The sequence below is a fragment of the Anolis sagrei genome, chromosome 1 (genome assembly GCF_037176765.1).
Source record: "Anolis sagrei isolate rAnoSag1 chromosome 1, rAnoSag1.mat, whole genome shotgun sequence".
Lineage (NCBI taxonomy): Eukaryota > Metazoa > Chordata > Lepidosauria > Squamata > Dactyloidae > Anolis > Anolis sagrei.
The window spans coordinates 28,796,874-28,811,808 of record NC_090021.1 but is presented as its reverse complement, the minus strand read 5'-3'; the positions used below and the strand labels follow the sequence as shown (position 1 = coordinate 28,811,808).

The 14,935-nt window shown below is 41.5% G+C and overlaps 1 protein-coding gene across 1 annotated transcript in view; it reads right to left on the bottom strand.

Moving 5' to 3' along the window:
* Nucleotides 1–14,581, bottom strand: part of LRPPRC (leucine rich pentatricopeptide repeat containing) — a 133,381-nt gene extending 118,800 nt beyond the window's left edge. Inside the window, exon 1 of the mRNA XM_060754387.2 lies at nt 14,308–14,581. Within this exon, the coding sequence (XP_060610370.2) occupies nt 14,308–14,444 (137 nt within the window). The 5' untranslated portion in view covers nt 14,445–14,581. The remainder of the gene's footprint in view (nt 1–14,307) is intronic.
* Between the last annotated feature and the right edge of the window lie 354 nt (nt 14,582–14,935).

Genomic DNA, 14,935 nt, shown 5'->3' with positions numbered 1-14,935 from the left:
ACTGATATCAAACTGTTACAGTTACAACTTTGTTAAGAAAGCAATTTGATTCTATCGGGTATGTTTTTCTTTACAATGTTCTTGTTTTGTTCAATTTTATTAACTCTATGTACAAACTAATTTGAACATTTGTTGCAATGTGCCCTTTAAAGCAATACATCTTTAACTGATTTTGCTTTTCAATACTGAAAGTTGATATGGGTTTGTATTTATGCTTGAAAGTAAAGTCCTACAACTAAAAAAATGAAAACACAATTCTGGATAGATCATACATTTTTACACTTCTTGAAAGGTCAAACCGTGACCTTACACTCCATAGTTTAGGATCAGGGTTCTAGAAACATCTATGTACCTAGGCCATGAAATCAACTTCAGAGGCCCTAGCTGTCCCTGTCAAGTAAGATAGTGTGGGTAGCCATTGGAGAAAGTACTTTACTGCTTGCAGTATCCTAACTACAAAATACTCTCCTCAAATAAGCGTGCTTGGTTCTTCCCTCACGGTCTTTCAATGCCAATGGTAGAACGTATTTCTTAGGCTTGAAAAAAATACCCTTACACTTGAGGATCATTGCAATTACAGATGTGGCATAGTTCTGGCATGGAAAAGGTGCATGAAAGGAAGAAATATGTTTGTTCCAAAATCCTTTGACAGGCTTCTCCCGTGAATACAAAGACCAAACTTGATCCCAGTCCTAGATTTTTCATGTTAACTTTGTTTAAAATGTTGGTTTCTTGAAAGCTTTATTACTGATAGATTTACTTCCTTCCTAATGCATTGTATTGCCTTATGGTTCATATTTACATCTTAATTTTTAATTATCACATATTGCTCAGATAATTTTGTTATCAGTTAACATACAAGTACTCTTGACAAGATAAAACATTTACTGCGATAACCAAAGAAACTATGTTCAGAATGTCTATTGGGAGTGTGAATTCAGATGGCCATATCTTCACTCAATTTGATGATAGAACATTATTACAAAGAAACATGCCAGAACATGTCTTTTTAAGAAAGACAAGAATCCTAAAGTTAGAATTCAAACTCCAGAACTTGGTCCCAATACAACATAAGAGTCAGCCTTTCCTTGCATCATACCCAATATTTGAATCAGATCCTGTTTGCATAAGCACTGTGTTTTTATGCTTACGTATTGTTTATTTCATGTGCAGCATTATGGAGTGCTTTTGTGAGCTGCCCCAAGTCCCATCAGGGAGATAAAGTTGTTGTTGGATTGCTGTAGGCTTTTCGGGCTGTGTGGCCATGCTCCAGAAGCATTCTCTCCTGTTGTTGTTGTTGTTGTTGTTGTTGTTGCTGATGTTGTTATATTATTATTATTATTATTATTATTATTATTATTATTATTATTATATGAGCCAGTAACTGGAAGTGAGCACAAAAAACCAAGAGAAGGGGTTTTTACCTTGAAGCTGTGGGATCATTTCTTTATTTTGGCCAATTTGTGAAAGGTAATTTTGAAGAAAGTGCAAAAAGCATCACTGTTATTTAATCTGTTGACTAGGGAGGATTTTATGGGATTGGTCTCCTACATTATTGTATTGATTTTACATAGTTCTAAAATTGGCTTGAAATAAATGAGGAGTTGGAAAATGTATTTTGTTTCCCTTACCTAAATATCTTATTTCAAGTCATGAAATAAGGCAAAAAAATGGACTAAGATGCTGGATGCTTTTAATACATTGTGTTCTTAGCCCTGTTTCAGACATTCAGCTTCACACAGGTTGGATTTGGATGCGCCGAAGTCGTCAAGCGAAGTTATGTTGCCATCAAAGTTGGAGATGCTAGGCCTGAGTCACCACTGCTGCGATATGAATTTGTGTTGCATGCTTAAGTACACTTCTTTTAGGCTTCTGTTTTCACAGAAAATTCTTTTGACAGAATAAAAATCTGTAGAATCTGAAACTCCTTTGAGCATATCAAAGTTAACTCAAAATTATTACAAATACAATACTCTGTACAACTGCCTGAGAATAACTCACACTGAGCATAGCAGAATTATTCTGAATATTGGATTATAATCATAATCTAGAAGAGCATACCAGTATCAAGACAGCACACATTTTCTAATTTAAAGAACTGGAGTATAACTCATTTTTAAACTTTTGAACAAGGTATCTGGGGCAGGGAATATATATCAGGGCAGTGGTTTATATTTAACTAATAAAATATAAATCAATCCTGGTACAATATTGAGTAAATGCAGTGTTCAATTATCAATATTTCAAATATCACCATGTCAAACTTTATGGGCCCAACTATTAATATAGCAACCAAATAGATGTATAGCATGGGCACCATTTTTCCAGTTATTTTCTATCAGTTACAGAGGCTTTCAAGCTGTCTTTGAACTGAGATTCGGGTTACAGGTTTTGCAATCCAAACCTAGAACCTGTGGCCAGGATATCTGAAAGACTTCCCCTACATCACCCTGCTCAGGGTATGAGGTATTTAGTGGAGGCTCACCTAAAAGTCCTACCACCCCAAAAAATTAGGTGGATAAATACAGTCAGCCCTCTGCATCCATGGATTCAATAACAACAACAACAACAACAACAACAACAACAACAACAACAACTGTATTCTTATATCCTGCCACCATCTCCCTGAAGGGACCCGGGGCGGCTTAAAGATGGCACAAGGTACTAAAAGCAAACATAAAAGTGAACACAATATAAAATGCAATAAAATAAAAACATATATGCACATATAAAAACATCAACAAAAACATTCAACCATGCAAACCTGGAAAATATTCCAAAAAAACATTCCTGAAAGCAAACCTTGCTTTCGTCATTTTATATGAGGGACACCATTTCTATTATACCAGTGTATATAATGGGAATTTGGTATCCATGGGGGTCCTGGAGCCAAGTCCTAGCGAAAACCAAAGGGCCACTGTACTATGCCCAGGTGTTCTCTGTAACAGTACCTTAGTTATGGAACTCGTGAATTTGATAGAGATTGTTTGTCAGAGGTGGGTGGCTCAATTCCTACTAAATGTGTGGCAGTCACCTAAGATTCCATTGTTTTGAATGGCCTTAAAAGCAGGGCTGGCTATCAGCCTTGTATCATTGTGGTTTTAAAATTTGATTTTTAAAAATGGTTTCAATCTGTTGTAAAGACATTTATTTGTTGAGTCTCACTCAAGCCTTAGTAGGCTAAAAGGTAATAAATGTTTATCAAAAATATTTATTAACAAATAATTTCTGCTTGGGGACTGCCACTGCTTCCCTATCACAGGTCAATTGTTTTGGAAGACCAATTTTTTCAACATTACAACCACCTCTGACAAACCTATCTCTATCAAATTCCGTTAGTGGGTTCTGAAAGTCAAATTCCACATATTTTACACCATTATACATAGTACTGTATTTTGTCATTAGCAGCCTTCTATAATTGTGGTGATAATTACAATTATAGAATTACGTCAAAGCAGCAACTTATTATAATTATTGCTGCACCGAACAAGAATTTGGATGACACAATCAGTCAGAGATACAAGGGAATTCTGGCTTACTATTAGAAGTGAAACATTTACTTGTTTGCAGCAACAGTAAATGAACAAAGTTTTCATCCATTACTTGCTGTTGGGGTTTACGTGAACATATGGTGGGTTAAACAAGGGGGGGGGGTAAATTACTACACATCCTGCAGAGCCTGTGGATTTTGCAAAGAGTCTTAACAAATGACTGCTTTACTTTAGAAATACAAGTTAACAATTAGATTAAAAGGCCAAACAAAAACCACCTATAAATAGCACACAAACTCTTGTTTTGCATCATTCAGCATTTTTTGTGTTGCACACATATACTCAATATAAATGTTTCGATCTGCCTTAATCCACCAACTGAGAAGTACAAAGGACTCTGTAACTGTGCTTGGTTGAACAGTTACAGAGTTTCCATGGTCAGGCTCAACAAAATTCCTAACCATAAAAACCGTGAAACAGTATTTAGGTGATCACATTTATCAAGCCCTTAGCAGATCAGCATGGTCAAATCACAAAGGTCTCTGATACTGCCCAAGTACCTGAGGATATTTGAGGAGTGAGGCTTACATGTGCACACACATCTTCATTGTCCATATAACTGCACATTTAGGTGATTACCTGAATAGGTTTCTTGTGACATCCAAATGTTGCTTCTCACCCAAAAGACCAGAGAGAGAGTCCAGCTTTATTTTAGGTTTCCTTCTAAGGTTGAATTAGAGTAGAAAAACCAGAGAGGACACACATTTGGATGACACGGGAAACCAAGGGTGAGGCAATGGGGACCCAGCTCTATTTTTACAGGTCCCAGGTTTCCCTGAGCACCCTCCACAGTACAATTCGCCAATATTTAGCAATGCAGACTGCCATGGCATGTTCAGGGTAAAATCTGTCACTGCTCTCTGTCTACTCCAGAAGAGAAACTCAAGCCCCATCTGTTTGTTGTTCATTCATTCAGTCATTTCTGACTCTTCGTGACCTCATGGACCAGCCCACGCCAGAGCTCCCTGTCAGCCATCACCACCCCCAGCTCCTTCAAGGTCAATCCAGTCACTTCAAGGATGTCATCCATCCATCTTGCCCTTGGTCGGCCCCTCTTCCTTTTTCCTTCCATTTTCCCCAGCATGATTGTCTTCTCTAAGCTTTCCTGTCTCCTCATTATGTGGCCAAAGTACTTCATCTTTGCCTCTACTATCCTTCCCTCCAAGGAGCAGTTGGGCTTTATTTCCTGAAGTATGGACTGGTTGGATCTTCTGGCGGTCCAAGGCACTCTCAGAACTTTTCTCCAACACCACAGTTCAAAAGCATCTATCTTACTTCGCTCAGCCTTCCCTATGGTCCAGCTCTCATATCCATAGGTGACTATGGGGAATACCATTGCTTTAACTATGCAGATCTTCGTTGCCAGTGTGATGTCTCTACTCATCTATACTGCTATATATTGCAATTGAAATCTGCACTATATGGCAGTGTAGATGGGACCTCGGTGGTCTGTCTGGTTGCGCTTGCTGCAAATGGAATCAATCAGGCAATGTGCACTAATACAATTCATGCACAGTAAACCAGGTCTCTACAATTCTCTGGCTTATGTTGTGCAACAGGGACAGAAAATTTTAATGTCATCTCACAATGTGCTTCAATGAAGATGCTCAACACAATTCATCAAGATTTCAAGTAATTGAAGTCTCTGCATGACCATGTCTCCAAAAACCTAGTGACTAAATGGTCATTTATCGTCAAAAATTCTGGCACAAGAAAAAGAGAATGGGAATAAGAGTGTATCTACACTGTAGATGTAATGCAAATTACACCACCTCAATGATATGGATTCCTGTGAGATGTAGTTTTGATAGGTCATTAGCCTTTTCTGCCAGAGTGATGCCGCCTCACCAAACTGTAAGTCCCAGGTTCCATACCATTGAGTCATGGTGGTTAAAGTGGTATTAGGTTGCATCCATTCTACAGAATGGATGCACCCTAGGTTAATTGAACCCATCTTCTGTGTCATCCCCTTCCGTTCATCCTCTCACCTTCCACACATTGGGGCAAAAAGGTCTGAAGTAGGAAGGCTTCTCTATATGTACTGGTTGTGTTCCTAAGCTCCCAAGTGATCAGAATCCTGATTTCAGAGCTACTTCCTCCAGTATGCAAACAACAACTAGGCAGCTCAATAAGGAGACAAAATATAAGGTTGGCTGTACATGTAGGCTTATGTATCACATTTGACAAACCTAGAGCAAGTCTAGGAAATCTGTGACATGGCTACATTCCATTCCCGTTCACAAAAAACCCTAACTCCACTGGGTATCTACAGTATGAACAGGATGCTGTCTGGATAGAATCTGATCTGAATAATCTTACAATGGACACCTACTGAGAAAGTTCTAGAAGCTTTAGACAGGATGAAATGATGGCCACATGCTACCTTCACATTTCTAAGTATCCTGCTTCTGGATACAAGCAGCTAATGGGGGAGAGAACATCAAAAGAAGAATATTGCCTTTCCTACCCAGTAATAGGCATTCCTTTAAAAATGGTGGGAAAGATGCTAAGTTAGACAGGGCCCACAAGACTCTTCACTGAGCCTGGTCTAGCCCAGCACTCCAACCCCTAAGTTATCTTGGTGCCTAAATATGTGTTTTGGTCACAACTCCTACAATCCCTAAATAGCAACCAAGCCAGCTACTCAAGACGATGATGACAGAAGTGCAGCACCTCAATTTCAGCACCAGGTTAGATAAGAAATCAGAAAAGATTCAAAATCTTATCTTGTCCACATGGGTGGGCCGAGATCGCAACACCTTTGCTTTTTGTGATACCCTTTCTAGAATTGGAGAACCTAAAGATGATACTAAACATGCTGGAAGATCAACAGGTACAGCTTCTGCTGCAAGGTAACGGCACTCCATGCACTCATGCTGGCCACATGACCTTGGAGATGTCTACTGACAATGTTGGCTCTTCAGCTGAGAAATTGAGATGAGCACCATTCCCCAGAGTTGGACTCGACTACATTTAATGTCAGGGGAACCCTTTACCTATGCTGGTAACCTTAAGGTTGGACCTCTGCAATGTGATCTACATTGGGCTACCTCTGTGCCAAATTTGGAAACTCCAATTAGTTCAAAACACAATAGCTAGGCTAGTTACAGGAACAACCAGAAGACCGTATGTTTAATGGTTTTAGATTGTATTTTATGTCTACTGTTTTAATGATTTTATGTTATGTTTAAAATGTGTGTATAATTGAAGCACTGAATGTTTACCTAGATGTATGATGTATGCCACTCTGAGGGGTGAGAAGAACGGGATATAAATGATATTAAAGTCTCTCTGCTGGTTGCCAATTAGTTTCTGGGTAAAATACAAAGTGTTGGTTTTGCCCTCAAAGCCCTACATGGTTTGGGTCCAGATGGCCTACAGGATCACCTTCTCCTGCACAATCCACCAGAACACTTCAGTCCTTGGGGGCGGGGGTATCTACTCCATTCTGCCAGAACCCAACTGGCATCTCTCACACAGAGAACCTTTTCATCGGTCGCCCCAAGACTGTGGAATAACCTGCCAGAATAGCTTAAACAGCTAAATGCACTGTGGGAATTTAAAACATATCTGAAGACCTATTTTTTCCAGCAGTCCTATCCAGTCAATTTTAACTTTAATTTTAACTTTAAAATCACCTTCTATGTTTATTGTGCTCCATGTACAGGCAATCTCTGTGCAACAAACATATGACTTTCAAATGATCCAAGTTAAGAATGGGGTAAGACAACGGGAAGTAAGAGAAATCTACCCCTTGTAAGGGAAATTCACTCCTGGAAGATTTTTCATGGGGAAAAGATGCCTCCACTGAAGCTTTATGTCCAATCCTTGTTTCCACAACAAGCCACATTTTCCCAAATCCAGTTACCACAAGGACAGAAAGTGAGGTGAAATCTGCTAAATAGGAACACAGGCCCCTTCTATACTGCCAGAAAAAACCCAGATAATCTGCTTTGAACTGGATTATATAGCAGTGTAGACTCATATAATCCAGTTCAAAACAGATAATGTGGATTATCTGCTTTGATAATCTGGATTATATGGAAGTAGATCCAGCCACAGACAGCAAAGCAAACACCACAGGGATAGCTATGCTATCCAAATGGCTGGAGTTACACTTAAAATATGTACCTGCTCTGATTTGCAAATAAATTCAACTTAAGAACAAACTGATAGAACCTAACTTTAGGACTGCCTATAGATTGCTTATGTTTTAAATATGTGAGTTTATGGATGTATTTTAACTATGTTGTGCTACATCTTGAGCCATAACAGGCTATTAACAAGAGCGGATGTAAGAGATCACACTGCACTGCTAAAACAGATCCACTAGCTGCCCATCAGTTTCCGGGCCCAATTCCAAGTGCTGGTTTTAACCTTAAGGCCCTACACAGCCTCAGTCCAAGCTACCCTGGGAGATCTCTTAGATCCAATGAGGAGAATCCAGTGTTGGCAATAGCCTCTTCCAATCTTCACCTCAAGCTTTCAAAGCAAGGCTCCTTTTCTGGGGCTGTGCCCTAATGTGGAATGCCCATACTTTGCTAGGCTTCAGAAAAAGTCTGAAAACATTCATTTTCAAGAAAGCTTTTGGCTGATTGGATCTACTGTAATTAGATGTCAGCACACGGATGGCTTCTAGGAACCCTTGATTTTAGGATTTTATCGATTCATTTCATTATACAAGTTTTAATGTTCTTCAGCATTGTAGAATATTTGGTTTTATTATGTATTATTTTTAATATTCGTATTGTTTTATTTTATCAATGCTGATAGTCAGATTAGGCCCTTAAGTGGGGAAGGGGGGATAGAAATTGCCAAAATAAATAAATCATATTATTATGATTGCACAATGTACACAAACAACAACAAAACTTTATATCCCACACCATCTTCCCATGGGGACTCAGGGTGTCTCACAGACATAAAAAGGCAACTAATCAAAGCCTTGTACTGTAATAAATAAGTAATACAATTTAAGTAAAAAAAAACAATTTAAATAGTATAAAACAAAGTTATAAAAGCAATAAAACCATCCTATAAAACACATTTAGACAACATCAGTAAAGGGAAAATTTAAAAGCTGTTTCCATAAACCATACAATTATTTCACAAGGCCATATATTCAATCATTCACTTCACCATACACTTAGGAACATAGGAAGGGCAGCAATGGGGCCATTCTGATGTCTTTCGGGAAAGAGTTCCAGAGGCAGGGGGTAATTCCAGAGAAGGCCCTCTCTCTTGTCCCCACCAGCCAGGTTTCGGATGGGGATGGGATTGAGAGGAGTGCCTCTACGGATGATCCCAGTGTCCAGGCAAGTTCATATGAAGAGAGGTCTAACAATAACATAGCTTCTTCTCTTTGCTCCTGTTCCATGGTTTCTTTAGCAGGGTTTGGATTAGATCAGTGGTTCTCAGCCTGTGGGTCCCCAGATGTTGTTGTTTTAATTGTTTTAATTGTTTAATTGTTTAACCATTCAACTGCTTAATTGTTTATTGGTTTAATTGTTTAATTGTTTTAATTGTTTAACCGTTTAACTGCTGTTTTTATACGTTTATTGTATTATTGTGTAGGCATCGAATTGTGCCATTTTGTAAGCCGCCCTGAGTCCCCCCTCGGGGGTTGAGAAGGGCGGGGTAGAAGTATACGAAATAAAATAAAAATAAAATGTTTTGGCCTTCAACTCCTAGAAATCCTACTCCTAGAAATCCTAACAGCGGGTAAACTGGCTGGGATTTTTGGGAGTTGTAGGCCAAAACATCTGGGGACCTACAAGTTGAGAACCACTGGATTAGATGAACCAGTCAGTGGTAGACACCACAGCTTCCACAGTTCCCTCAGTTTCCATCTGGAAACTAGGTCAAATCCCCATTGCCTGTCAGCTGCATGTAGACCAACTTGGTTGCTTCCACTATGTCTGCTATGTCTGCTATTGGTGCTATGTAAATTGGTAGAATGGTAGGTAATGATAGTGTGAATAATCCAAATTTAGTTGAGATAGCGCTTGCAGTTCTGAGGGGACTCTAATGTTTGCTTGTCATAGACTTGGCATGGAGTTTTTTTCTGTCAGAAGCAACTTGAGAAACTGTGAGAATTGGCTGTCAGCATGGACGCTGCCCAGGGGGTCACCCGGAGGATTGATGTTTTATCATCCTCTGGGGGGCTTATCTTATGTGCCCACATGAGAAGCTAGAGCTCGTCACATGGAAGCTTACCCTGCTCCCTAGATTCGAACCGCCAACCTGCCAGTCAACCAGTCAACCAGTCCTGCCGGCACAGTTTAACCCACTGTGCCACCAGAGGCTCCATGGGGATTTGGTTAACCAGTTAAAATTCATGAGTAAACCAGGGGTTTTTTTTTTACCTGAAACATGGGGGGGGGGGGGGTTGAACCCCTAAAATGCCCCCTTGGCTACAGGCTTGACCAGGAAGTTGCCGATCCCTATTCAAGTGCAGGTTATGACCTACAAAGCCCTAAATGGTTCAGGCCCTGCTATCTTCTTGATCTCATCTCCTCCTATGAATTGGCACAGGCTCCAAGATCTGACTGGGAGGCCCTCCTCTTGCTCCCGCCACCATCACAAGCACAGTTGGTGGGAACAAGGAAGAGGGCCTTCTTAGTGGTGGCTCCCTGACTTTAGAACACTCTTCTCAGAGAAATTGGGCAAGCCCATACACTGTCCTCCTTTCATAGGGATCTGAAAACCTGGTTGTTTCTGCAGGTTTACGAGAATGACTAGTCCCTAGGTCCTTCCCTTGACCATCAGCTAGGGCGCTGCTCTATGATACGCTGTTGCACTAGCCCTTGCCTAGCCCTTTCATAGTTGGCCATGTCCATTCTTGTTTTAGTAGGACCTTATGTTTATGTTGTATGATGTTTAATTTTGTTGTATGGCTTTCCATTCTGGCAACTGAATGTTTTGCCATATGTTGGAAACTGCCCTGAGTCCTCTTGGGGAGATAGAGAGGTATATAAATAATTAATTATTTGAACAGTTCCAGCCCAGATTACCTATCCAAACTTATCTCCCGTTAGTAACCATCACAAAGTTTAAGATCAGCTGGAGAGATCCTGTTCTCGATCCCACCACTATTGCAAACGTGATTGGTGGGGACGAGAGAGAGGGCCTTCTCAGTGGTGTCCCCTCATCTGTAGAACTCTCTCCCCAATGATATCAGTTTGGTTACCTCCTTCCCGTCCTTTAGAAAGAAACTCAAAATCTGGTTATGGAACCAAGCATTTGAACAGCAGCAGCAGCAATTGGAAATAAGACTCAACGTGATATGTATGACAATGAATTGTCCCAGACACTGATTTTAAACGGACGTGATTTTAATAAAATGTTTCTTAATTTAATGCATTTAATGAGCTGTTTTAAAATGTGTTTTATGGTTGTGGTTAGTACTTGAATGTGTGCTTGTTCGTACATTTGTACCCTGTCCTTCTCACCCGGGGGACTCAGGGTGGCTTCACAACAAGCACTCATTTGAGTGCTAACAATGTGATACGGCGGCAAAAAAAAGCCAATGGGCTTTTGGCCTGCATCAATAGGAGTATAGTCTCCAGATCTAGGGAAGTAATGCAACCCCTCTATTCTGCCTTGTTTAGATCACACCTGGAATACTGTGTCCAATTCTGGGCAAACACCACAGGGATAGCTATGCTATCCAAATGGCTGGAGTTACACTTAAAATGCAGGTTGATTAAAATCTGATGACTGTGTAGTATTTAAAGGTAAAGTAAATATCATGACTTTTTCTGTTGATCATGAAGCCCAGAGATGATTCACACTTTACTTTTTGAACTTGAAGGAGTTGAAATGGCAACGTAGCAGGTTCTGTCTGATGAGCACCAGCTACGTTGTTTAAATGACCAAATCCCCGCAATCTGATTCTTTTCACAATGCTGCATCCATGTTTAATGGAGGTGAAACTTGGTGATTGTGCGCTTTTGATTAAGCAGTTCACCAGTAACTTTCCTGTTCCTACTTTAAGCACTTTACATCGGCCCTCTTATTGTCTACCTCAACACCTTTGATGACATTTCCAGCCCTGCTTACTGGATTATTGCACTTCCCATGCACTCCCTCCACTAAGTGATGTTTCTTTATCTCAGCCATATTGCTTGATGTTTGCTTACAATTGTGACTGTTTTTATATTTTCATATTTGATGTTTTAATTTGTTGTGTTTTATTGTAATTTTTGGGCTAGTCCCTTGTAAACCGCCCAGACTCTTCTAGGGGAGATGGTTGGCGGGGTATAAAAATAAAGTTATTATTATTATTTTCCTGCTTCTTGGCAGGGGGTTGGACTGGATGGTCCACGAGACCTCTTCCAACTCTATGATTCTATGATTCTAAGTCTGCCCATGACTGATCTACACTGTAGTTTTGGCTCACTTTAACTGTCATGGCTTCAGTGCTATGGAGACAGGAGCAGAATTCAAAACGATCTTAACAGATTAGAGATGGGCCAAAACTAACAAAATGAAGTTCAACAGTGACAAATGCAAGATACTCCACTTAGGAAGAAAAAATGAAATACGAAGATACAGAATGGGGGATGCCTGGCTCAACAGCAGTACGTGTGAAAAAGATCTTGGAGTCCTTATGGACAACAAGTTAAACATGAGCCAACTATGTGATATGATGGCAAAAAAGCCAATGGGATTTTGGCCTGCATCAATAGGAGTATAGTGTCTAGATCAGGGGTCCTCAAACTAAGGCCCAGGGGCCGAATACGGCCCTCCAAGGTCATTTACCCGGCCCTCACTCAGGGTCAACCTAAGTCTGAAATGACTTGAAAGCACACAACAACAACAATTCCATCTCATCAGCCAAAAGCAGCCCCACACTGCCTACTGAAATATGAATAAGTTTATATTTGTTAAAATTGTTCTTCATTTTAATCCTTGTATTAAAGTGTTTTTTGCACTACAAATAAGATACTGCAGTGTGCATAGGAATTCATTCATTTTTTTCCCCAAATTATAATCTGGTCCTCCAACAGTTTGAGGGACTATGACCTGGCCCTCTGTTTAAAAAGTCTGAGGACCCCTGGTCTAGATCCAGGGAAGCATGCTATTCCTCTATTCTGCCTTGGTTTGACCACACCTGGAATATTGTGTCCAATTCTGGGCATCACAATTGAAGAGAGATATTGACAAGCTGGAATGTGTCCAGAGGAGGGCAACTAAAATGATCGAGGGTCCGGAAAACAAGATCTATGAGGAGCGGCTTAAAGAGCTGGGCATGCTTAGCCTGCAGAAGAGAAGGCTGAGAGGAGACATGATAGCCATGTATAAATGTGTGAGAGGAAGTCACAGGGAGGAGGGAGCAAGCTTGTTTTCTGCTGCCCTGGAGACCAGAACAGGGATCAATTAATTAATTGATTAATTAATCTTTCTTTCTTTCTTTACTTACTTACTTACAGTATTTCTATACCGCTTTTCTCACCCCTAGGGGGACTCAAAGCAGTTTACACACATAACTGACAAAACTTCAGTACCATACATTGGACACTGACGCGATGTCAAACCATAACAACCACAATAATAAAACCACAATTAAACATAAATCATAATTAGACAGTACATTAGCAATCATTAAAACAATAAAGAATAAAAACAGTCTCGCCAGTCACATTGTCATTCTAGTCCATGTCCTTTAAACTCTACAAACATCTACTGTCCGAAGGCCTGATCCCAAAGCCATGATTTTAATTTATTTCTAAAACCCAGGAGAAAGGGAGCAGATCTTACCTCACTTGGGAGTGTGTTCCATAGGTTAGGGGCCACAGCCGAGAAGGCCCTGTCTCTCGTCCCCACCAGATGCATTTGCGCAACTGATGAGCGAGAGCAGGGCCTCCCCGGATGATCTTAGATTACGAGATGGGTAGTAGGGGTGGATCGGACAAGTAAGCTGGCCCAGAACCGTATAGAGCTTTATAGGTCAAAACCAGCACTTTGAATTGGGCTCGGAGATGGACTGGCAGCCAGTGGAGCTGGCACAACAGGGGAGTGGTATGCTCCCTGTATGTCGCCCCAGTTAGTAATCTGGCTGCCCCCCGTTGGAGTAGCTGAAGTTTCCGAACCGTCTTCAAAGGCAGCCCCACGTAGAGCGCGTTGCACTAATCTATTCGGGATGTAATCAATGGCTTCAAACTACAAGAAAGGAGATTCCATCTGAACATGAGGAAGAACTTCCTGACTGTGAGAGCCGTTCAGCAGTGGAACTCTCTGCTCTAGAGTGTCGTGGAGGCTCCTTCTTTGGAAGCTTGTAAACTGAGGCTGGGTGGCCATCTGTCAGGGGTGCTTTGCAATTTTCCTGCTTCTTGGCAGGGGGTTGGACTGGATGGTCCACGAGGTCTCTTCCAACTCTATGATTCTATGAGAGCTGTTCAGCAGTGGAACTCTCTGCCCTGGAGTGTGGTGGAGGCTCCTTCTTTGGAAGCTTTTAAACTGAGCTCTTCCAACTCTATGATTCTAAGTTTGCCCATGACTGATCTACACCGTTTGGGCCCACTTTAACTGTCATAGCTTCAGTGCTATGGAACCCACGTGGATCCATATTGGGCATTTGGGGAATGAAGGGATGCTCAACCTGTAGCAGCATTCAGGCAGGCATCGGCCAAGCCGAAACAGAGCAAAGGAAGATCAAAATAAAGGCCGCCCTCCTGACCTTCCCCTCCCTCTCACTCCTTTTCTCTTCACAGAGGCCTGCATGACCCTCAGAAGCCAGGCCAGACACACTCACCTGCAGGCCTTGCTGGAAGCCGCCGCTGAGGAGAGCGCCGAGGCCGGGGAGGAGGCGAGCGAGGCGGCGTTGTACCCGGCTCGGAGGGCCCGGAGGCCGGAGCGGAGCCACACAGCGGTCCTGAGGAGCCCGGCCATGGTGTTCACCTCAGGCACGCACCGGCCAAGGAGGAGCACGTGATTAGCGGCGGGCGAGCCCACTTCAGAACTCAACGTGGGGGGAGCGAGGAAGCAGCAAATGAGCGTCCCTTTCTAGCACTCGCGTTCTTTTACACAAAAGAGGCCTCTCACGCACTCCAAGTGTCGGACTGTATTTCTCTTTCCTCCCAAAACCCCTCAATGGACTCGCTGGGACTGCGTTTATTTTTTTTTAATCTCCCCCCATAATGGGAGAAAAATGGAACGGTCCGAAGCGAATAGCGTGGGAAAGCGGCAGCTTGGAGGCCAATTAGAACCCGAACCCGAAGTTGGTTTTTCTATTTCTAAAAGAAGCCACACAGTTCAAACCAAATAGAGAAGTTTGGAGAATTAATGTAAAATTACAGAAGAAAAAGGAAATATGAATGGCGCTTCTAGGAACACAGCACTAGAATGAAGGGATCCAACTTCGGGAAGGTTTTTGATTGGCC